This window comes from Histomonas meleagridis (genome assembly GCF_020186115.1).
Source record: "Histomonas meleagridis strain 2922-C6/04-10x chromosome Unknown contig_104, whole genome shotgun sequence".
Lineage (NCBI taxonomy): Eukaryota > Parabasalia > Tritrichomonadida > Dientamoebidae > Histomonas > Histomonas meleagridis.
Genome location: NW_027150750.1, coordinates 299,377 through 323,805, shown reverse-complemented (window position 1 = coordinate 323,805; position 24,429 = coordinate 299,377). Strand labels below are relative to the sequence as shown.

General features: G+C 29.6%; 11 protein-coding genes across 11 annotated transcripts; 6 read left to right on the top strand and 5 right to left on the bottom strand.

The window, feature by feature from the left end:
- Nucleotides 1-4,198: 4,198 nt before the first annotated feature.
- GO595_000564 (Exostosin family protein) lies at nucleotides 4,199-5,164 on the top strand (the record flags this gene model as incomplete). Its single annotated transcript, XM_067918898.1, has 1 exon — nucleotides 4,199-5,164. The coding sequence occupies one exon, from the start codon at nucleotides 4,199-4,201 to the stop codon at nucleotides 5,162-5,164; it is 966 nt and encodes a 321-aa protein (XP_067779344.1).
- Nucleotides 5,165-6,071: 907 nt separating this feature from the next.
- On the bottom strand, nucleotides 6,072-7,271 carry GO595_000563 (uncharacterized protein; the record flags this gene model as incomplete). The annotated part of the gene is made up of 1 exon (XM_067918887.1): nucleotides 6,072-7,271. The coding sequence occupies one exon, from the start codon at nucleotides 7,269-7,271 to the stop codon at nucleotides 6,072-6,074; it is 1,200 nt and encodes a 399-aa protein (XP_067779343.1).
- A 235-nt stretch (nucleotides 7,272-7,506) lies between these two features.
- On the bottom strand, nucleotides 7,507-8,061 carry GO595_000562 (Inosine triphosphate pyrophosphatase; the record flags this gene model as incomplete). The annotated part of the gene is made up of 1 exon (XM_067918876.1): nucleotides 7,507-8,061. The coding sequence occupies one exon, from the start codon at nucleotides 8,059-8,061 to the stop codon at nucleotides 7,507-7,509; it is 555 nt and encodes a 184-aa protein (XP_067779342.1).
- A 315-nt stretch (nucleotides 8,062-8,376) lies between these two features.
- On the top strand, nucleotides 8,377-9,129 carry GO595_000561 (uncharacterized protein; the record flags this gene model as incomplete). Its single annotated transcript, XM_067918865.1, has 1 exon — nucleotides 8,377-9,129. The coding sequence occupies one exon, from the start codon at nucleotides 8,377-8,379 to the stop codon at nucleotides 9,127-9,129; it is 753 nt and encodes a 250-aa protein (XP_067779341.1).
- Nucleotides 9,130-12,425: 3,296 nt separating this feature from the next.
- On the bottom strand, nucleotides 12,426-12,818 carry GO595_000560 (uncharacterized protein; the record flags this gene model as incomplete). Its single annotated transcript, XM_067918854.1, has 1 exon — nucleotides 12,426-12,818. One exon carries the CDS (start codon nucleotides 12,816-12,818, stop codon nucleotides 12,426-12,428), a length of 393 nt encoding a protein of 130 aa, XP_067779340.1.
- Nucleotides 12,819-13,745: 927 nt separating this feature from the next.
- On the top strand, nucleotides 13,746-15,797 carry GO595_000559 (viral A-type inclusion protein; the record flags this gene model as incomplete). The annotated part of the gene is made up of 1 exon (XM_067918842.1): nucleotides 13,746-15,797. One exon carries the CDS (start codon nucleotides 13,746-13,748, stop codon nucleotides 15,795-15,797), a length of 2,052 nt encoding a protein of 683 aa, XP_067779339.1.
- A 1,777-nt stretch (nucleotides 15,798-17,574) lies between these two features.
- GO595_000558 (uncharacterized protein) lies at nucleotides 17,575-18,156 on the top strand (the record flags this gene model as incomplete). Its single annotated transcript, XM_067918831.1, has 1 exon — nucleotides 17,575-18,156. The coding sequence occupies one exon, from the start codon at nucleotides 17,575-17,577 to the stop codon at nucleotides 18,154-18,156; it is 582 nt and encodes a 193-aa protein (XP_067779338.1).
- Nucleotides 18,157-18,465: 309 nt separating this feature from the next.
- Nucleotides 18,466-18,828, top strand: GO595_000557 (40S ribosomal protein S20; the record flags this gene model as incomplete). Its single annotated transcript, XM_067918820.1, has 1 exon — nucleotides 18,466-18,828. One exon carries the CDS (start codon nucleotides 18,466-18,468, stop codon nucleotides 18,826-18,828), a length of 363 nt encoding a protein of 120 aa, XP_067779337.1.
- A 1,375-nt stretch (nucleotides 18,829-20,203) lies between these two features.
- GO595_000556 (putative AP-1 complex subunit sigma) lies at nucleotides 20,204-20,635 on the bottom strand (the record flags this gene model as incomplete). The annotated part of the gene is made up of 1 exon (XM_067918809.1): nucleotides 20,204-20,635. The coding sequence occupies one exon, from the start codon at nucleotides 20,633-20,635 to the stop codon at nucleotides 20,204-20,206; it is 432 nt and encodes a 143-aa protein (XP_067779336.1).
- Nucleotides 20,636-22,113: 1,478 nt separating this feature from the next.
- Nucleotides 22,114-23,013, bottom strand: GO595_000555 (Peptidase C39 like family protein; the record flags this gene model as incomplete). Its single annotated transcript, XM_067918798.1, has 1 exon — nucleotides 22,114-23,013. One exon carries the CDS (start codon nucleotides 23,011-23,013, stop codon nucleotides 22,114-22,116), a length of 900 nt encoding a protein of 299 aa, XP_067779335.1.
- Nucleotides 23,014-23,491: 478 nt separating this feature from the next.
- On the top strand, nucleotides 23,492-24,124 carry GO595_000554 (Papain-like cysteine protease AvrRpt2; the record flags this gene model as incomplete). Its single annotated transcript, XM_067918787.1, has 1 exon — nucleotides 23,492-24,124. The coding sequence occupies one exon, from the start codon at nucleotides 23,492-23,494 to the stop codon at nucleotides 24,122-24,124; it is 633 nt and encodes a 210-aa protein (XP_067779334.1).
- Nucleotides 24,125-24,429: the final 305 nt, after the last annotated feature.

Genomic DNA, 24,429 nt, shown 5'->3' with positions numbered 1-24,429 from the left:
CGAAAGATATTAAATCAAAAGATTTCTTCATTAATATTTTCATCATATGGAACACAATTATTATTTGATTCATATTTATCATTAGGGAAAAACTTACGAATTAAATGCAAAGATTATTTTGAAATAAGCATTAAATTAAACAATGAAATTCCATTAAATTTAATTGAAACTATTACAATATTACATTTATCACATTGTTATTTAAGTAATATTTTAAATTATTTTTGTGATATAATTGATGATAATTATATAAAACATTATGAAACATTAATACAAATTGAGGATTTATTAATAAAGAATTTACAAGAAGAAGAAGAAAATTATTTACATCCAATATATGGAGATATATTTCCTAAATATCATACATATATAAAACGTTTAATTAAAGATAATGTTGAAGATATTAGTGCATTATTTTATGAGAAATATCGGACATCATTTATACCACCAGAAGAACAAATATTTAAATTACTTACACAAATAGAATTTCCTTTAACTGATATTCACAAACGAATATTATTTCGATTAATTATTAATTATAAATATATAATAACAACAATACCAAAGAATTCGATATTTCCACCAAATATCTTTTATTCAACAGAAGTACCAAATATATTAATTAAATATATATTACCTAATGTTAAAGATAATGAATTAATAAGTCAATATATCTTTGATATATTACGATTACAAATCAATTTACCGATTTATAAAGACAAAGTTAAATTTAATGAATTATTAATGAGTTATTGTGATAGTGAATCACGAATTAAATGTTTTAAATATTTTTATAATTATTTGATTAAAAATGACTTTCAACAAAATGTAAAAATTTCAATTATATTATTATTAAGATCAATATTACATTGTGGTCCACCTATAAAAATCGATTTACAATCAAATGAATGTAAAAACTTATGTCAATGTTCTAAAGATTTATTAACTTCTGCTAATCCAATCTTAGATAAAAAAGGAGTTAAAGCAATATTACCAATATTTTTCGAACATAATAAATCGATACTTAAAGATGTGACGACATTTATTACTGACACATTTAAATGTAACTTTTATAATGGTGAAAGAAATGAAGAATGGATATCTTTGAATGATGAAACGTTTCCTATATTTTATTGGAAATGTTTTGTTTTATTGAACCATAAAATTTTGGAAGTTAAAAAGAAAATTCAAAGTAACTCATTCGTAATAAGTGAAGAAATTGTCGGAATTATTATGAACAGATTAAATAAACTTTCGGCATTAATGAAAGGTTTGATACTTCAGGCGTGTAAAGAAGAAGTGCCTTTATGCATACTGAAGATTACCGTACAAAAAAGTGTTATTTGGATCGACGCTTCGATTGGTTTGTTCCAATTTCTAAACGACGCAAAGTTTTGCGATGTACAATCAGTCGGAAACTTTTTGGAACTATCAAAAGAAATTATGAAATACTTACAAAATATTGTGGACCATATTCGACGGAATGAGAAGTCATTACAGTCAACGTTGCCAAGCTTAAGTAAAGCTATAGCACAATGGAAATATTCGTTAAAGAGTACAATCGAATTGGATGAAAATGGAAAAATTTCGGGTGAAGAGAAGTGAACATGTTCATCGTTTTTTTAGCCCTCAAAAAATCCACTTTTTGAATTAAAGTCAAAAATTAACCACTGAATTAACCCCATCGGACTGTCAACGTGCACTTAAATAAAATGTTTTTCATTCAATTTGTTTCATTGTTTTTTATTCAAAAAGTTGTTTTTTACGTATTCAAATGTCTAGCCAAGAAAACGTTTACAGTTTCGGTGCTTCTTTTTGATTTAACTTCGGCGATGCGCAGTGGAGAACAGACACAGAGCGAATTATTGATGTCGTTGGCAGACGGAAACACTTATGGAATATGTTTCAGTCAAATTGATGTTAAATTGTTTATTTTTGCTGTTTTAAGTGGCGTAATTTATTTTATTGCTAAAAATGCTTTTTTAAAGGGAATTTACAAAAAATTTATTCCTTTTGCTTTTGTTGTATTTTTCTCACTATCATTTGAAAAGTATGATGAAGCATCGTCAACTTTATATATAGAGGATTCAAGTGATTTTAGTGCAGATTATAAAGAAGATGCCAAATATATCGTTGTTTCTGGTGTCGATGCAATTCCATATGATGCATTCAGAAACTGCAAACTTACTTCGGTTTCACTAGGCGATATCGTTACTTCGATTGGTAACAATGCTTTCCATAACTGTTCTAATCTTGAAACAATTATAATTGGTAAAAATCTTCAAACGATTGGAAATTATTCATTTTGTTTATGTTCTAATTTGATCAATTTCACAATACCAAATTCAGTTACATATTTAGGATCTTATTCTTTTGGATATTGTTATAATATTATTGAAGTTATTTTTGGAGAAAACATTCAAAATATTTATGATCATTCCTGTTTTAAGTGTTATAATTTACAATCTTTGATAATATCAAATTCAGTTACTTCCATTGATTACGCCGCATTTTCCAATTGTGTTAACTTAGAAAATGTTATTATCAGTAATACTATTAAAGTAATCGGTGAATTTGCATTTAATCAATGCTATAAAATCAAAAATTTCACAATTCCAAATACAGTTACTACACTTAGATCATATGCATTTCAACATTGCATTACTTTAATAGATGTTACCATTAGTGAGAATGTTCAAATTATTGATGAATATACGTTCAGTAATTGCACTTTATTAACCACAATCATAATTCCAAATAAAGTTACATCAATTGGGTATTCAGCATTTTACTTATGTTCTAATTTAATAAATCCAATAATTGGTACAAATGTTACTGTAATCGGTGATTATTCATTTAATAAATGTATTTCATTAAGAAATTTCATTATTCCAAATAATGTAATCGAACTTGGAACATATTCATTTGCAGGGTGCTATAATTTATCAACAATTATCATAGGTAAAAATGTAAATAATATTAAGACAGGTGCTTTTTATCAATGTACAAATTTGAAATGTATTTATTTTAATGGTGAAAAAGAGCCACAAATTGAAGACTTGGTGTTTTATAATGTAACTATTTCAACAATTATGGTAACTGATAAATATATAAGTGATGAGTTTGGAGGTTTTAATATTACTGTTGAAGAACTTGATGAATGCCAAAATATACCTCAAACAAATACTTATACAGAAGCAATTACATTTTCGAAGTCAATTCCTAAATCTGAAACAAATATAAATACAGAGTCATTCATTCATAATTTTACCATATCTCATACTTTTGTTTTATCATATTCATTAACACTTACACATACATTGTCAATTAGTAATATATTTTTATCAAATTCATTTACACATTCATTCTTAGATACAACTCATACATTTGTTAATACAGAATTTATTTTTTATGAATATACTGTTGTTATATATTCTTCGTACTTTAGTTTTTATTCCAACTTTTTCACAATTTTTTATCAAAACATTACATCTCCAAAAGATAATAACAATAATATATACATTATTATTGGAATTGTGATTGCCGCAGTTGTTATAATAATAATACTTATAATAGTATTAGTTCGAATAAGAAATCAAAAGAAACAAACAAGCGAAGAAATGTCTTCGCAAAGTAATGGAAAACAAAACTTAGATACATGTAAAACAATATCATCAGGATATTCAATTGTTGAAACAATTGAAGAAGATCCATTTGCGCGCGATTTTAGAGAAGATAATTTAGTAAAAAATTTGTAATTTAGAACATTAACGTTTTTAAAATTTATGCCAGCTCACAACATACATTTAAAAGACGATTATTATAAATTCAAAAACTTACGGTTTCGATTTAATTTTCAATAAAAGATGAATTTTGTCTACAACCGTTTTTTAACTGTATTTCCGTAAATGTAAATTTAAACGGCCTCTATATGGTGAACATTTATCCTGCTTTCTACCTTACTTTTTTCATCGTATTTATATTATTAATATCACTACCACCAAGAGACCTTGTTTTTTCTTACTATGCTTCTACAAAATCCAAAAATGAAAACAAAGAACTATTTGGTAATTATTTTCCACCTATAAAAATTTACTGCTATAATATATCCGAACGTTGGAGACCAGAAACTAAGCTAGTTAAAGACACGATGTATTATACTGATAGCAAAGAATTTCAATTTTATGTTGAAATTGAAATGCACAATGAACTTCTTCTCTCTCCGCTCATTACTAATAACCCCGAAGAAGCAGACTTTTTTTACATACCAATTCATCCATTTGCTTGTCGTGTTACTGAATTTCTAAGAAAAAATGACGAATTAATCAAAGAAATACGTTCGTTAGGGCCATGGTATGATCGCAAAAAAGGGTCAGATCATATTGTTGTTTCAGGCTTTGAAGCCGCATATGGTGATTCCCCATTTTCAACATCTATTACCAAAGACAACTTTATTATCGCAAGCCCAAACCCACAGCGCTTAGATTCATGGCGTACATGGCATGGTCAGCGGAACATCATCATTCCATTTGTATCGCATTTCAAAAACTTCACTTTTTCAGATGTTAATTGGACGCGCAAAAGAAATAACACTGTTTACCTTGCGCATTCATATAATGTTTTACCACTTGATGCGCAAGCACTTCGTAAGAAAGTCACTGATGCAGTATCAAAAATAAAACGAAAAGAACTCATAGTATTCACTCGAAGACCATATCGAGTTGTAAGTATTGTTCGATCACTTCCTGAAAAGATGACAAACGCTGATTTTTGTGTATGTGTTCGTGGTGATTTACAACTACCGAACAAACGTGTGTTTGATGCTATTAATCTTGGATGTATACCTGTGCTAATCTCGGATAACGTGAGTCTTCCATTTGCGCATAATCTTCTCGACTACTCCAAATTTACAATTAGAATACCTGAGAAAGATGTGGATAAAATACCGGAAATTTTGGAGAGTTATTCACAAAGTCAAATCCAAGAAATGAGAAATGAGTTGAAAAAGGCCGCAAAGGTTTTGAGGTTTAGAGTGGGCCAGCCGCCTGTGGTGGGAGAGGCGTTTTGGGCATTTTCTTGGATGCTGTATATAAGGCACATGTACAAATTGCAATATGACGGTATATTCTACCCGGCGAAATTACCAAATTATAAAAAGATATAAAATTGGACTATTTTAATAAAATTCAGTATAAAGTCTTTATTTGAAATGATAATTTAACCTTTTTTATATGCTAAATGATTTTATATGTGATATTTAAAGTAAAAGTTTTTTTACCTGATAAGAATTTAACTTTTTATTTTTTAATTCTCAAGGTACATTTATTCTATTTGTAAATAACTTTTTTTTTAAAAGTTAATTTTGCTATTTAACTCGAAGGCAAAAAACAATTATGATTAAAAAATTCATTATTAACGCGCATGTAATATATTTAAAGTTCAGATCCTTATTCTGTTCTATCTAAAAACATATTTATAATTTTATATTTTAAAATATTTTATAAATTTTCTAATAAATATTCATTTTTAACCAAAACAAATTCAAAATCTCGCTCCTCTCGATTGATAATTTGTGAATTTAAAGACACTTAGTGATCATAGTTTCAATTGTAATTGACTTTGCATTAGTTACAGAGAGTGTATGTGAACGTGATAAAGATGGGCCAATTGGATGTGATTTATTAATGTATTTGTTTTAGTTAATGCATTTAATTTAGTGAATGTATTCTATTGTGAATGCATTTAATTTAGTGAATGTATTCTATTGTGAATGCATTTAATTTAGTAAATGTTTTTTATTTAGTAAAGTTATTCTATTGTCAATGCACTTGAATTAGTAAATGTGTTCCGTTCAGTAAATGCATTTAATTTAGTGAATGTATTCTATTGTGAATGCATTTAATTTAGTAAATGTTTTTTATTTAGTAAAGTTATTCTATTGTCAATGCACTTGAATTAGTAAATGTGTTCCGTTCATTAAATGTATTTAATTTAGTTAATGTATCCCATTGTAAATGCATTTAATATTGAAAATTTTTTTTTATTTTCACAGAATATTTTATTTATTTCACTCAGTGCGCCTTTGACACTGGCGTCATGCACATTGTCCTGCTGTCGTACACCGCCCCTTCGAGTTCCCTTTTCTTCGGCATCGGCGTCTTCGCGACTTTCATCTTCTCCGCCCTTTCCGCCGCTTTCGATATTTCCTCGATGAGGTTCGTTTTCATGCTCTGCGCCTTGTTTACCTTGTCGAGTATCGAATAGTACTCCTTCTCGATGCTCTTTGACTCATTTCGTGTTTTGTCGAGTTCGTTCTTCACTTTGTTCTTTTCGGATATCATATGCTTTTGCTTCTCTTCGTTTTTCGTTATGTCGGAAAGTATCGAATTAAGTTTTGTCGTAGCTGATGAAATTGATCGATCAATTTCTTTGAGTCGATTCTCGGAATCTGTGATCTCCTTGTGAAGGGAATTACTTGTTTCGATCGATGCTGATATTTCTTGAAGAATTGATGAATGATTTTGATGAAGAATATTGATTTCTGAAACAAGCTTAAGTTGCTCAGATTTGCGAGTGGACGTGTCTTTCATGATGGCGGATTGATTTTCACGAAGTTGTTCAATGTTATTTTGTAATGATTCATATTCAGATTGTTTGGAAATTAATTGGATGTTAAGCTCGCTGAGTTGAGCTGTTTTAGTGGCTATGTCGTCTTTAAGTTGAGCGATTTCTTGCTTAAGATTATCGCTTTCAGTGAGAAGATCTTTGTTTTGTGATTGTATTTCTTGTGTTTTGGTTGAGATTTTGGATTGCTTTGCACTTTCAGCTTCTATATCTTTGATTACTTCGGATCTAAGCGTCTTATATTCTTGGCATTGACTTTGGACTAATGCTAAATTAACTTCTTCCTCTTCGATTAATTGGATAATGTCTGAAAGTTCTTGCTTACGCTCTTCGATTTCAGCTATAATTAAGTTTTTACTACTTTTAGCTTCTTCAGTTTCACGAATTGCTAATTCTTTTTGACTTTCAATTTCTTTAATTTCTTTTTTTATTTCATTAATCTTATTAATCCATCCCTCTGCTTCTTCCTCAAGTTCTTTTGCTTTTTCATACTTCTCTTTTATTTCAAGGTCTAATTTTGAAATTTGCTCATTCTGTTGATTCATTTGTTCATTCAACCCATTCATAGCATCCTCCATTAAGCTTGTCCTACGGCGAAGGTTAGTGATCTGGTGTTGAGTCCGAAGCACTGCCAAATCCATTGACATCTTCCGGAATAATATGCATCAAAAAAAAAGTGCGCCAAATTTTAACGTACAAAATTATGTAAATATTTCAATCAAATAAAGACATTTTTTGACCTTTCTGTCCATTCTCAATGCAACAATCATTAAAAAAAAAGTTATACTTATTTAAATTTAAAAGCTTTTTTTGTTTAGAAGCATCTTTTAAAAATATAGTTTATTAAAAATTTAAATTAATTTATGATTTACTGAACTTTGTTTATTTTGTTAATATACCTGACTCCTTGAGCTTGGTTAATGCAAGATATCGATGTGATAAATGGTTTTTGGCACCTTCTGGTAATTCGGCATATGTCAAATCAGATCCATTTGGAAGGAATATTGGATCAAAACCAAATCCACCTGTGCCTCTTGGTTCAACAATTGTTCCTTCAACACTTCCTGTGAATACAATTGGTTCAGCATCTGGGCCTGCACAATAACCCATGCTGCAGGTTACAGTTGCAGATTTATCTTCGAATCCAGCAAGAAGCTTAGTAAGTTTTTCTGGTGTTAACTTTTCAACAAATGCTCTTATGTAAGCACCAGGCAAACCACCAAGTGCATGAAAGTGAAGCGCTGTATCATCAACTAAAGCTGGGCCTTGAAGTCTTTTGGCTGCTTCCTTTGCTTTGAAAAAAGCAACTTGTTCGGATGTTTCAAATTGGTATTCTGGAAGATCAATGGATTGATGTGCTACCTCAAATCCAATAATTTCCTTGAATTCATTGAGCTTTCCTTTGTTACTAGTGACAAAAGTTACGCTTTTATACATGAATATTAATTGACCAATAGAATTGAGGACTTTGTTTGAATTTATAAAAATATTTTTTTTTCTTTTGGTTTGAATAAGAGTGATAATTTATAATACATTAGCTACATATACCCTTGCGAACTAATCATATTTTCTTAAGGAAGTTAAAATAATTTCAAGACTAATTTGTAATGTAATAATTTTCTTTTCAACAATTTTTTTGGCCAATCATTTATATCATCCAAATAAACAATGGCCTTATGATAATTTAGGTTTTGATAAAAATAATAAGATAGAAAATGGCTATCATTTTATTTTTTGCTTCTAAAAAATTCAATGGAAAAAGATTGTATTTCATTCAATTACCCCATTATGTCAGAGTACAACATAAACCTTACATTTGTTTCAGCAACATTGGACCAAGCTGAAGTTAAGCGACACACAGAACATGGAATAAAAAATGCATGGTTCGTTATAACTACTGATGGTGCAGCAAGTCCGACATCAACAGCATCAGCTCCAATTTCTCCAAGTATGACATTCAACTATCCCATAAATATCAGCTTAATTTCTCCTCGTTTAGATAATGTGTGTATTTATTTCACTCTTTGTACATTTGGAAGATCCCAAAATGAAATGTACCCGATTGCTAGATCTCGTTCTAGAATCAGCAAGCTTCCCTTAAATTCAAATGGAACTTTTACATTACCATTAATGAGTCAAAACAAAAAAGTTGCATCCGTAACATTGATTGGAACAATTCAGGAAAAAACAAACCCAGGATATCCAAACCCCCCTATGCAAAATCCAATTCAACCTCAAATTCCTCAACCAAATCCTGTCCCACCTCCATATCCTGTGTATCAACAGCAATATCAACAACAAAAACCAATACCTGTTGCGCCACCACAGTACCCACCTCCACCACCACCTCCTCCTGCATATGAACAAAATCCTTACATGCAACAGACACCACAAAATCCATCTCAACAGAGTCATTCTTCAGGCTCTGACTCATACACTCCAAATCCATATGAACAGGTAGGTGCAAACAATTATGCTCCCACAGGAAATAATTACTTTTACTAAATAAACAAAAGGGTTTGCTAATTTTTAAAGATTACTTCAAAAGTGTCCTTTTAACGTTCTCCTCAAAAGTGCTGTTTGGCTGGGTGAAATGGAAGAAAGTCTTTGCCAATTATTTGATCAATTATCCAAGCCACAAATTTCTTATGAAGATATTACAAATGGAATTTTGCAGATTCTCCAAAATCCCAATGCAATTTTTGCTTTAATTAATATTGCAAGATCAACCAATCTTCCTAATTCGATTAGAAATGCTTCTTTGGTTTTTGGTTACAAATTTTTTAGTGATTTAAAAGATATGCAGAAGGATCTTCCTGATTATTCCTCAATAAAAAATCATTTATTTGAATTACTTAGAAATGAATCAGATGCAACAATTCAAAAATCAATTTGTAATTTAATTTCCATCTATGCAGAGTATAACAGTGAAATTTCTCCATGGCCAGAACTTCCATCTATTTGTATTAATTTGATACAAATTCCAGAATATCAATTGATTGGACTATATCTCCTTAATAACATATATGAATTCTTTCAGCCTGAAGAATGCGAGTTGGTGTTACCATTTTATCGACAATTAAGTACATCAGCTTTATTATCAGCAGATAAAGAATTTCGTTTACAAGGATATATTGCCATTGAAAACATTACATTTTTTACTGATGATCCTGAAACACTTTCACAAATTCCGAATCTTATTAATACTCTTAAAATGATATTACAAAAATGTGTATATGAAATCCAAGATGAAACAGAATGTGCGTATTTATTTGGGATGATTTCTTATTTAATCAGTGATCAAAATTTAAATCTTACAGAATGTATACCAGATTTTTGTAATTTTGTATTTACATTAATTAATGAAAATGTTATACCACTTCAAATCAAAATATCATCGATTCAACTTATAGAAAATTTACCATTTTTATTGTCATTATTTTTTGAAGAAAATCTTGAGCGAATAATTCATGATATTATTAAGTTATCACTTGAATCATGTGTTGAATTTGGTAGAGATACAGAGCCATATCAATTTAGCACGATTTTTCTTAATTCTCTTTCGTCATATGTTAATTCTGATTTAGTTTTTCAAGTTTGTTATAAATTTGCAATGCAATTATTAGTTAGTAATGAACCAAATCAACAACAATTATCATTTTTTATATTATCATCTATCATTGAGAATTGTTCAAAATCATTTTTATTATGTTCAAATGAAATTATTCCTATTGTTAAGAAATTTATATTAATAAATGATGTTCCTATATCAATTAATGCGATGATATTACTTTTAGGATTTATAACATATATACCAGAAACGTTATATAAATATTATGATGAATTAGTTGAATGTTTATTACAAAGGATTCCATTTGGAAACTCATTAAATATACTTGATTTATTATTAAAGAAATCAAATAAATCTACAAAACATTTAGAACAATTACTTAATAATTTATTACAATTAATTATACAAAATATTGATTTTAAAGATTCAATTATTTCTTGTATTTCAAGTTCTCTTTTATATTGTGATCCTAATGAAAACTTTTATATGATTTTAGTTCCAATTTTTGAGAAACTTATCGAAGATAAATCACTTTTAGGTCCAATTTATAAATGTTTAGGTACAATATCAAAAGTTTCACCAATTTCGACATTAAATAATCTTGGAAATATTGTATCTATTATATATCAAAATCAAAATCAATTTTTGGAATTACTTCCAGGACTTTATAAACTAATAAAACAATTTCCTAATGAATTCCAAAAATTTACAGAAATTATTAATATATTAATTAAATTAACAGATGATAATAGTAATAGTTTAATAGCAATTAAATGTTTATCTTATATTCAACCTGATATAAATTTTGCAAATTGTCTTATAAAGAAATTAAATGATCCAAATGTTTTTGATATACATCCAGAAATTATCAAAATAATTTCGGCTTCATTTCCAAATTTATTAAAATTACCGAATTTTAATTGTATAGAACTTTTTAATCAAATTATTTTTATGATAAAACAAGAAGAAGAATTTCTTGAACAAGAACAAGTTATCAAAATATTAAAATCAATAAAATTAATTATTTCATATGATCAAATGTTTAGTAATAATATTTCCGAAACTTTAATTAAATTATTTATAAATCTTCTTAATGAAAATTTATTATTTTTACAAAATTCTGATCCAACAATCAAATTAATAAAAACAATTTATAGTTTAATTAATAGGTTTATACAAATTAATAATAATCAAAATTATTTGCAACCTTTAATACCTGTATTAACACAAATTATTACAACTTCAGAAGATAAAATAAAAATTAGTTTTGCAGTTTATTCATTGACACAAATTTCAATTTTATTACAACAAATCGAAATATTTAATTTTATATTATCAAAAATAATTCCATTTTTAAGTTTACAAGAAAATAATTCAATTCTAATGAAAAATGTTTTCGCTTCATTTGCTTTGATGATAAAATTTAGTCCACAAATAATGCAACAATTCCAAAAGCAATTTAATGATTCTTTAGGAGTTTTACAATTAGTTATAAATGGTTCAAATGAATTTGCTGATATTTATCCCGAAATTGTTTCTTTATGGTCACAATGCATTTTACGATTTAATTGGAATGTTTCATTGGATTATGTGAATACTGTTTTATCTTTTCTGGATATTAATAATATTAACTTCCAAAATTCCTTGTGCTTGATAGAATTATGTTGTGCTAAGCAATTAAATGATTATGGAAAGAAAATTGCAATGAAAATGACGAAATATCCTCCAGTGGTTATAAGCTTAATTCCAGAAAATTTGGTGTCGTATCTAAAATCTGTTTTACAATCTGAATAAATATATATAATAAAACTTTTGTTTTTAATATATAAAAAAAGAATTAATAATATTTTCATATGTTAATACTTTTTAAATGTTTTTTCTTTAACATTAAAACATTTGGATAATATTTATTTGGGAAATGAATCTTTATTCATTAATATATAAAGCAAAAATTATTATACAACAATTTTTCATATCCAATATACATTGATAATTTCATTTTTTAATATACATTAATACTAAACCATCCAGATATTATTCAGTACGACCAAAATAAATATATTTTCATAACATTCTTCGGAAGAAAGTGCACACAAAAGTTTTTCAAAAATTTCTTTCAATTTTCTTGAGAACAATTGAAATCCACCGACAATTTTACATAAAATAAATATATATTTAGTGTAACATATATGAATTTATTGCATGAAAAGAATAAGATATTTTAAAATGTTTATTCTTCTTCTTCCTCTTCAAATAAAGCATCTGAATCATCAACAAATGGCGTAAGATGTCCAACTAGATGAACTTCATCTGGACCATCTGCACAAAGTTCAATCATGTTTAGAGGAGAGTAAACCAACGCTAAGTTTTGAAATTCCTTAACATTTGGAATAAATGTGGCAATAAGTAAATCTGATGTTATAGATTTTACATCTTCATCAGATTTGAATATAAGGCTTTCGACATGTGATTTCAAACGTGTTATTGAATTTGATGTAGGATTTGGGATACAAGCACTTGTAATTGTGAGCATAGCATCGTCTGGAAAACAAACAGAAACTGGTTCTCCAGGTTTAATTGTTTGACTCCAGAAAACAGGAATTTCAATAAATTCGCTGTTCATATTATTAAACCGACATGTGATGTGAAATTCTATTATTTGTAAACAAAAAGTGCAGAGTTTGTTTAATGTAAACTATTTATTGAGTTTACGTTTACAATTTTTACCAAAAAATTAATGGAAACAGAAAGTCATCAAAACGATATACAAGAACTTGATAAAATTTATTCATTCATGTCTGCTCAGTTTTCTTATGAAGTCCATTCTTTTGATGACATTAAAAATATTATACTTTCATTAAATGAAAATATCCACAATATAAAAAATGTCAACAAAAAGCTTCAAAAAGAAAACATCAAAATTAAACATGAATATGAAGATCTAGCAAAAATTGAAAATATCCAAAGATCAAGAAAAGAAAAATATAAAAGCAAATTCGGCAATCTAAAAAAACAATCTAATGAGCTAAATGCTTCTTATTCCAAGCTTATGCTTGATCTAAATGAAGTAGAATTAAATTCAAAAACATTACAAGCAGAAAATTCTAAACTTCAAAATGAAAACAATGAATTAAAAAATCTATTAAAATCACAAGCACACTCAGAGCTTTCTCCTAATAATGAACAGGCTAACTCCAACTTTGAAGAAATTTTTAAAATCCAAGCAGATTCAATTTCATTATTATCACATCAAAAAGAAACTTTGTATAATATCGTCAATCAAGTTGATTCTGTTCTTCAGTTTTCAGAGAGAAAAATTAGGGAACTACAAAATGAAAAAGATGATATTTTGAAATCATCTCAAAGCGAAGTTCGACAAATTCAATCTGAATTTAATCAATTCAAAGAGGATATTTTAAATGTTATACCAGAGGATTTAAAGAAAGAAGAAGATATAATTACATCTATCAAATGGCTTGCTGAAAGATATGAGAAACTTAAAGAGGGTGAAAGCAAAAATGAACGCCTTAGTCAAGACCAGCACTATTTAATGCTTCTTGAACAATTAGAAGGTTCAATGAGATTTATTAATAATATTGCAAGTTCGGAAAAACAAACTTTTAACACTGTTCCCCTTACACAAGACACTTCGTTACGCACTGCACTTCATACACAATGTGCAAGAATAGGTCGATTTATTGATGAAAATATGATTGAACTAAAAATACCTAAGCTTTCAACAGGGAAATCTATATTTGATCCTTCCGAATTTAATGATTATTTGCAACAGATTGATCACATAATTGAAAATTCCAACTTTCGAGAATTGTATGCTTTATTTGTTGGGGTGGTCCAAGTTAATTCTCTTCAATCAAATCACATTGATCAACTTACAAATAAGCTTAAAGAGATTAGACAAAGTTCTCTTTCATCTGAGGAAATAGAAGATCTTGAAAAACAACTTTATGAACTACAAGAATGGAAAAATTCAAAAGAAGAATTAATTGAAGAAATAAGAAAAATTTTAGATCTAAATAATTTCAATGATGAAGAACTTTTTGCACGAATTAACGAAGTTGTAAAACTCAATGATTTATTACAAAGTCAAATTGATGAATTGAAACAAAACCAAAATATTTTAAGTAAAGAGGAATTTGACAAAATCAGCAACGAGCTTAACAATGTTGTTGAAGCATTTAATTCAGAACAATCTAATAATGTAAGAGAAATTGAAAATCTCAAATCAACCCTCAAATCTAAAGACGAAACTATCGCAAAACTCGAGCAAACAATCGAGGACAACACATGCAAGCTCCAAGAGAAAAATGAAGAAATCAATAATTTTAAGAATATCCAAAACGACACAATTCGCCTTGAAAAAAGCCTTCAAGAAAAGTTTTTGCTTGTTGCATCTGAGAACAAAACACTTATTTCAAATCTTAAGCGAATGAAAAGTACTTTAAAGAAACAAAATGATCAACTTGATCAATATCAGAGAACGGAAAACAAACTCCGAAAAGCGAAAGATTCGCTAAAAGAAAAGCTCGAGTTAATGGAGAATCAAAATAAGAAAGGATTAGAAGATCTAAACAAAAGAAATGCTGAACTTTCAAATCGTTATGATTTATTGGTTTGCGATCTTGAAAGTGAAATCAAAGAATTGAATGAGAGTAAACAGAAAATAAGTGCTGAAAAAGAATTATTAGCAAAACAAAAGGCCGAACTTTCTGTAGAGTTAACACGGGTAAAAATAAGCGAGCGCTCGCTTATCCTTAAGCTTGCGGCTCTCCAGCGTCAAATTGATATCAAAAATTCAGCAGATAAAGAAAGCGCTCATATGATGAAGAGGAGGGTTGAAGCTGAAAAGCAAACCAATGACGTACAGAGTGAAGTTGTGAAGGAAGGATTGGTGTCCATTCTTGAAAAATATTATGGAATAATAATTAGTAACGAGGAAAACATCGCAAAAATCTTCATGGAGCTTGAGTTAGCAATGAAGAAGAAGGAAGACGAACTTTTTATCAAAAAAGATGCCTATGAAACAAGGAAAAAATTTGGCATCAAACAAAGCTCGTCAATTCTCAGTACGGTTTCGGCGGTTTTACAGAAAAACAACGATTTAACGATAGAGAACGATAGACTCAAGAAAGAAACAAAACATATCAAAGATGAGCTATCTAAAGAAAAAAAGAAATCAGGTTCTATGCAAACAAAGGCCAGAAACTCAGATGAATGGGAATTATGGGGCAGATCAATTTATCGTCAGATTCTTGATGGAGTTGAACCCGTTCAAAATCAAAAAGAACTTCGTTTCTTACTTGAAGAAGCACTTCTTGCTGGGATTGGGCATAGAGAAATCATCAGAAAACTCGAACTTATGAGGAAAGAAAAGATTCTCATTTCGAAATTCCCTAAAATCGAGAAATCGAAGTCAGCGGCAGATGTTACATCTCTGAGGCCTCTACTGCTACTTGCTGTGTGCTCAAGAAGGCTGCAGTCCATTAGTGGATGTTTGCCTTCGAAGATTACTCTTCCATCGAAAAGAAACTTTGAGGAAACAGAACCAAATATAACTTTTTCATCCGATAATTCTTTGTTTTAATAAATTTTCATAATGTAAATTGTTCAGCATTTTAATATATCTGAAAGAAAAATATCGCAGAAGGTGATTTATAAAATAAGTGCAAATTTGATGAAAAGAAAATTGTTCATGATGATTTGATTTTCAAAAAACAAACAATTAATATTATTTATGGCATTTTCACAAAACAATTGTAATAATTGTAATAATGTAATGAAGATTTGATAATTAATGATATCTTTTTACTTGAATAGATTTATATAAAAACAAAAAAAATTCATATCCAACATTTGTGTTCTGAAAAGAAAAGAAGAAGAAGAAGAAGAAGAAGAAGAAGAAGAAGAAGAAGAAGAAGAAGAAGAAGAAGAAGAAGAAGAAGAAGAAGAAGAAGAAGAAGAAGAAGAAGAAGAAGAAGAAGAAGAAGAAGAAGAAGAAGAAGAAGAAGAAGAAGAAGAAGAAGAAGAAGAAAAAAAAAAAAAAAAATACATTTACATAAAGACAATACAAACATGCAAATATATGATTCAAGTAAAATTGCAACTAACCACAACACTTATTTTTCTTAGCGTTTGTATTTGATAGTTGAATTGCTTCAGAACGACGCGCTGTGTCAATTTCATTTGATAAATCACTTGCAACTGCTTGAAACAGTGATAAAACCATTGAATGATCTTTTGCTGTTGTAGCAAAAAATGGACATTTTCTTTCTTCACAAAATTTCTTTGCTTCTTCAATTAAAGGTGATTTTGGATCAAGATCAATTTTATTTGCAACAACATATTTTCTACAAGATTGGCCACATTCTAATTCTAACATTTCAAACCACGTTGGTAAATTATCAAAACTTTCACGCATATCAATAGAAAAAACAAAAATCGAGGCAGAGCATCCACGGGAATACATTGGAATTATTGATCTGTAGCGTTCCTGTCCAGCTGTATCCCAAATATGGAGGACAAAAGTACCACTTTCAGTCATAAAACTGTGAGAAATATATGATGCACCAATAGTTGGTTCATTTTGTTCTTTGAATTTTTTTTTGAAGAGTTGAAAAACAATACTACTTTTCCCAACAGAAGAATCACCAAGCATAATGACTTTTGAAGATGTGTCTGATTGCATAACAAGTTATTTTTTTTCTTTTTTCAAAATTGTAAACGATAATGAAACGATACCATTTAAATATCTGAGTTTTGTGAGGGGAAAGTAATTTGTCAGGGCGCCCCGTATATTGAATCTTAAAAAACATTTCATTTTATGTGCTATGGGTTGATTAGTCATAACACAGTAAATCCCCACATAAAGTCAAAGTTATGACATTATTCAAAACAAAAATAATAAAATAAACTATATCATTTTGGCATTTTACTAAATGTAAAATTATACAAGAATTTTACATTTTGTACCAAAAAACATTTTTACCCTACTCGAGTAGAATGTTAGAGAATAATTAAAATAAATTTGTACCAGTTTGAAATATTTTTTAAACAAATTACAAATGCTATTTTAAAAAAAATTGAAGAAGGGAGATTTTAGAATTAAAATTACCAGAAAAAACGCTAGTTCTCCATTTTTAATTTACAGAATTAAGTTTTATATTACCATTAGATAACAAAAAATTAAACTTCGATATTGTGTACTTGAATCGACCAAATAAGTGATCAAAAGTAATGACATAAAGTATATAATTTCTTTCAATTTGAATTAATACAAAAAGTTATAAATTTGAATTGACAATTTCTTGATGACAGAAGAAAAGTCGGCAGCAGCACAGGAACACGAAAAGCAAAGATTCCAAATGCAAGACATTAAAAAAAGTCTTGAACCATATACTTCTATCTATGAGAATATTCAAGGAATGCTTTTCTGGAGAAGACCAATTCCAATGTTGATCTTCTTAATAATTGTCGAATTAGTTTTCTTATTCACTGGCACAGGAGAACTTGGTTTTCTTTCTGTCTTATCCATGATAATCACTTTTAGGTATATCATTGAAATAATTTATCATTTGTTTGGTGATTTCATTACAGAAAAATTATTCCCACCCATTGATAAAGGTGCTGAAGGAGATCCCAACCGTATCTATCCATTGGAACCATTCTGCGAGATAATTGCAAGTGTTGCATCATTTGGGTATTCCGCTGTTAATAGGCTTCTTTTTGATTCTACACCTCAAGGAATTTTGTTAGCAATTGCAGTGTTCCTCTTTATGTTTATCTTCTTTTGGGTTTGTGGAACATTCAACACCATTCTTGTGATAACTCATTTACTCATCCTCGCACCTGGAATTCTTTTCCATCCAAAGTTTTATCAGTACACACGTGGTTTCCTTGAAAATTTACACAAGTTCATTTGTGGAACCCATAAAAAATCAGAGTAAACATTTTGATTTTAAATGTAATTATTAATGTTACGCATTTGCACCTTCTTAAGTCTGATTAATTTTTGTTTTTAACATTGATTTCTTGATCATATTTTCATTTTTGATAATTTGTTCAAAAAAGATTTTAACAAATATATAGTAGAAAAGGAATAATTATAATTTCTTAAATGTTTTTGCAAATTCATATTTTAACTTGTATTTGAGTAATTGAGATTTCTTGCAAAAAAATCTTTCTTGACTTATAAACTTTTTGTTAGATTTACAAACAATTGAAAAATTCTGTTGGTTTGTCCGGCCTTTCTGTGGATGAGCATCCCAACAGGTGACGAAAAGAAAGAAGTCGCACAATCCCAAGCTCAGCAACGTATCCGTCTTACAATCACATCTTCTAAGCTTCCAAACCTCCAAAAAGTTTGCAATAATTTAACTCAAAAACTTAAGGCTGAACATCTTAAGGTTCGTGGACCAATTCCAATGCCACGTCGCCGCCTTAGGATTACAACACGCAGAGCACCATGCGGTAATGGTACTGAAACATATGATCATCTTGAACTTCGTATCTACAAGCGTGTTATTGATTTTGTCGGAACACCAGCAGCTGTTAAACAAGTTACACAAATTGGACTTGAACCAGAAGTTCACGTAGAAGTTTCAGTAGTTACAGAGTAAATAAACTCCAATTACTATTCTTTCTCTTAGCATTTTGTTTGTTATAATTTATTTTGAAATAAGCCAACAAGGTGCGAGCTGAATGGTTATTTGGGAAGATTTTCACCAAAATAATTATTTTGAATTAAAAAAAAAAATTGCGGTTTACACAAAAAGTGACATCGTTTAAATCAGCATCATGTTTTTCACATCACATTACCATGGTGGAAAAAATCTGCAGTATTTCGAAAAGATTTTCTTTATTGTATTTGTTTTTGTTGTTCTGATAGGATTGGTTGTGGATTTATATCCATTTGCGTAAATTTTTCTGATTTTGAAATCGTTATACTTTCGTCATCTGCGTTAAGTATTTTATTTCGTACCTTGAAATAGATGCAGATACCTAAGAGCATGAATTGCTGAAGTGCAGATAGCAAAACGGGCAACCATGTGGTCCAATGTTCACCCTGTCCAAAAATCATGAAAAGTGCATTGATTGTTCCACCTGGAGCTTGAATCAGAAGTGTTACAAGTGATAGTGATCCGTTATCTTTGATCTTACATGTGGTGATGAATTGTGGAAGATACTGACAAATGGAAAGAACTGAAGATGCAGAACCACAGAACTTTCCTAGTGCCAAAACAATATCTGATCCAAAACCTGCTTTGACTGAACATATAATGAAAGCTAAAAAGAATACAACACCTGATGTTAGAATAATAATTTCAATAATAACAGAAAATGTCCATTCTCTTTTGATATTGTTTTCATTTCTATTTGGGTTTGGTCGTTTATCAAAAAATATCATTACAAGAAACACAACAATAAGGTATACATACCATAAGCTAAAACAATTCAAGAATGTGAGAAAACGAGGGACTGTTCTTGCTAAAGAAATTTGAACAATTCCATAAAAATCTGCATTATGAAGGCAAATTATATTAATAACTGTTAGAAATTGCCCAAGCGATGTAATCAAAGCGAATATTGGGCTAATTCCATAAGAAGACTTTGCCCTTATGATTCGAAAGATTTGAGGAATCAGAGATAAAACTGTTCCTACAAAAATACATGCACCAACTGCAATCCATATTGGTTTGACTTCATGATAACAATTTATATAATCAAGAAAACCACTCCAAGAATATTCGTAACCTATTTGATCATCCATTCAGCTTTTTTTCTTGGAAAAAAGAACCCAAAAATAAACATTTCAAAAAGTCATTTTTTCAGTTTACGGTCCTGTGAAGTGACCACTAGCAAAACGCTTTTTAAAGATAAACATGTTTAAACATGATAAATCTAATCATTAAAAATATTGCTTCGAAATATTTTGAAAGAATTCTTATTAAAAATTTTGTGTTACATTAAATTTATTAAAAACTTTTCCAAGTTTTATAGCTGACATGCCTTTTCTCCTTCGTTTTCTTCAATAAGTTGATGTTGGTTAACAAGACTCTCGATAGCGTTTCTTGCATTATTTTCAAAGATTTCACCACCAAGGATAATTTCATCAAGCAGCATATATATGTAATAAAAACTAAATATTATATCTATTTCACATGCATCTCCAAAGAACATATCAAGTGCTTCAACAAAGAAATGAATAATATCAAGAATAAATATTTCATTATCAGTTGAATCAACTGCGAAAAGGAAGAACAGTGAAGCATAGCGAGTATAAACAAGCTTGCTTTCCTTCCATTCTATAAATTGGCAATCTTGACTCTGACGACGAAGAACAAGACGCATTACTTCACGTGCTATTGACTGCCTCTCTTTTTGTGGTACTTGGTTATACCATTTTGCAATTCTTATCTTTCCCATTTTGTTGAACATAAGGACGAACTGGATCATTTTTTATATTTCACTTAACATGTCAGAAAGCACGTTGTAATTCAGCTGATCATATATATGAGCTTATGTTATGAAAATGATAATGGAATTCTTTATTGTAAAAACATGGCTACAATTATTTGTTGTCATGCTAAGAATCCAAGTACAATATTTAATGTTCCTAATTCAATTACTAGAATTGAAAATTATTCTATAATTTACTAATATTCTATACGTGAAACAGTTAGTGTTGGCGATAATGTTGTAACGATTGACAAATATGCATTTTATATCTGCACATCATTAAAGCGCATTGAAATTCCAAATTCATTTACAGCAATTGAAGAATTTACATTTAATTTGTTTCCGAATTAGAAAAAGTGAATTTAGGATAGCTATCAATTGAATTTTGTTCAAAAATGCCTTTATTTTGAATGGCCGAGATCCCGAATATCATCTATTCACTGAAACAATTGTTTAGCTCTATTGATCTTATTGAATTATATGAAAAAAGTTAGAAAACATGATGATGATGAAACATATGAGCAAGAATATACATCAGTAAAATATACTTTAAATGTTTCTGATGTTTTCTATAAAGATACACATCTTGATTTTAGTATTCTTACTTATGCAAATGAAGAATGAAAAAATCTTATTTTGTTTGGATAAGAGGCTCTAATCTTACTTCATTTAAAGATGTACAAATACGATTCGATTCGAAATAAACCATGTGAGAATGCAATTTCTGGATATGATATTCATGGAGGAATTTTTAACGCAGCTAAAACGATTGTTGAAAAAATAGAACTCGAGATTAAAATTGATGAATGTAAAGAATTAATATTTTTTAAAAAATATGGAGGTGCAGAAATATTACATTTTGAAGAAAATAAAGAAAATGTCAAAGCATTTACATTTAGAACACCTCCATGTATAGAATTCCAATTAAACAAAAAGATGTGAGATTTCAAGAGCTCGACGGATCGATACCACTTTTTTGATGTACTCAAAAAGTGGTATCGGCGATTATTTCGGTGCCTGTGGTAAATACAATTCAAAAAGTTCGTATGTTTTTTCTATCAACCGATAGAATGTATTGTATGAGTTCTCTCAAAAAGTGGAGAAAGTGAAGCCAGGACGCTTTTTCTGGATTTTTGGGAATGAGTTCACAAAGACGACTTTTTCAGTGTATTTTTTATATCATTTTAACTGCAACGTGAAGTGCATGCACTCAAAAGTATCGATTTTTTGTTTAAATATTTCGAACGAGTATTGTTTTCAATGCTCTCAGTTGGCATTTATAATTTTGACAACTGGTTTTTTGCGCAAAAAGAAAGTGAAATTACTTTTATTAGAGGAAGGAAATGCGATTTATTTAATGCTGTTCAAAAACAACTTAATTAAAATTTATTTTTATTATATTTAAAAAAAATCAAAACAATCAAAACAATTCAATTAATCCCTTTTTAATTAGTTTCTGGAGGACCCATTATTTGAACAAATGAAAATCCTTCAGTTTGATTAAAGAGCGGACATGGGATATATAATTCTTCGAAGAATCGCTCTAATCCCCAAACAAAATATCCATCTTGGCGATGATCTGTAGTGTCATATGTATCTGCAACAATAATAACATCATCTGCTGTGGTTTCTGTTCCCATAGTATCAAGGCCAATAGGAATAACATAATGTGAACCCCAATCAACTGTCAAAAAGATAATCGGCTGCTTATTGTTAATAGAATCTTTAATCCATTCTTCAAACGCATTATAATCATATTTCTCAACCATGTCTGTAAAGTTGGGAAGTGTTGTCTTGTTGCGACATGAATATCCTAATTGACGAATGCCATACTCTAAATCTTCCGGCGGTGTGCCAAGTTGTCCTGGGCCATACTTACTAACGCGGATATCTGTGCCAACATCAAATAAATCAGCTAACATCGTTTCATTATATGATGGTAACCCATAAAGATTTGCAACCATGTTGAAAACTGTTATCATATCTGTGTACTCTGATGTTTGTGAATACGTCTTAAAGTGACTAAAAATTGTAAGGTTGTCGTTGGACTCCATATTGTAATAGTCTAACATAGTGTAATACTTTGAATCTAAATGATCTCGACCAGTAAATAAGAAAGTGGCTGGTGTGGAATAGTTTCCTTCACCATAATATGGAATTGGTATGTCTAACAATTGTTCTCGTGTGACTTCTGTTCGTGTTGGATATTGTTGTTCATAAACTGTTGTCGTTTCTTTAAGACCAATGCCAACGCCAAGGCCAATATCAACGCAAAGCAACAAAACATTGAAGATGATGGATATGAGCTTAACCATGTCCATCTTCATCCCGTAATCCGAACTCATCTGAATGAAATGTTACAAATTCACTTCACAATAAAACAACAATCTCAAATTTATGTGACATCACCCTTTTGATCAATTGTGTAAAACACACTCAAAAATAGGTCAGATGGTTTCAAACGTCCATTGAAATTGTGATTATCGGGTTGGATTCTTACAAAAGCGACTTTTTGACTGTGCGGTTGATGTGAAGCGTTGCGTTCAATATTTTCAATAATAAATTTTAACATTAATTTTTCTGCTTGTTATGGGAGACATCGGGAAAATAGTTTCGTTCATTATTAATATAATTCTATTGGTTGTATTCGTGGTATTATTAGTTTGCTATTTCGTAATTAAAAAAGAAGAAGTAATCACTCATGCAAAACCTGTCTCTTTCGAACAAATTATACCTATAAAAGAAAGATATTATGAAGATATGTTATCAGGTGCTGCTGCTTACCAATTCCAAGGCGATCATTTAGACTCTCCATACTTCACTATGAACGACTACTACAACATGAAGTCAAGCGGATCATTAAGAATACTCAGTAACTTTAGGACGTACCAACAAACATCGGGTTACACGTGCGGTTGCTGCTGCCTCATAATGGCAATGGACTATGTTGCACATGACACTTCAATGTCTGAAAAAGAATGCGCTTATTTATCCGACACAGGCACTGATATCCATGATAATCCCATTGGCGGTGGCGCTTACCTCACCAACTTAACACACGTGCTTGACGAAAAAGGCTACGAATATGTCGCAAATGAAATCGGACTTGAAGACGCTCCATTTGAAGATTATGTTACATTTAAAGATTGGGTTATAGACTCAATTAACAACGGATGGCCTATTATAGTTTGTTCGAACGATTGGGCAGGTCACTACACAATTATCATTGGCATTGACACAATGGGAACTGACGGCGATGATGAAACTTATGATGATGTCATAATTATGGCTGATCCTTTCGATACTACTGACCACCGACAAGATGGCTATAATGTTTGGGGACTTGAAAGATTCTTCGACTTCTGGGGCGTAACAATAACATTATTCCCAGAATCACTTCGCCCTTATTCTATGTATAGATTTATTCAAGTTAAAGGAAAACGCCAAACAAATTAAATTCGAGTAAAAATTGAAAGAATAATTTTTTTGAAAGAATAAAATGTTGTGCTTTCTTTGGTTGTAAGAGAATAACGTTGTATATGATTTAATAGCATAAGATAATGCATTTTATCAAACATGTTTTGATTACATTTTTTGTTATTTCATTAGGATACAAGATGAAGGTATCATTTGGTTACCGATTTTTGATCAGTAAGATTCTGCATTGATGCAATTTGGTTTGCCACTCAACAAAAAAAATGACCAAAAATTTGAATGCAAAAAATTCAAAGGCTGTTACGTACAAAACGCGATGGATTCAG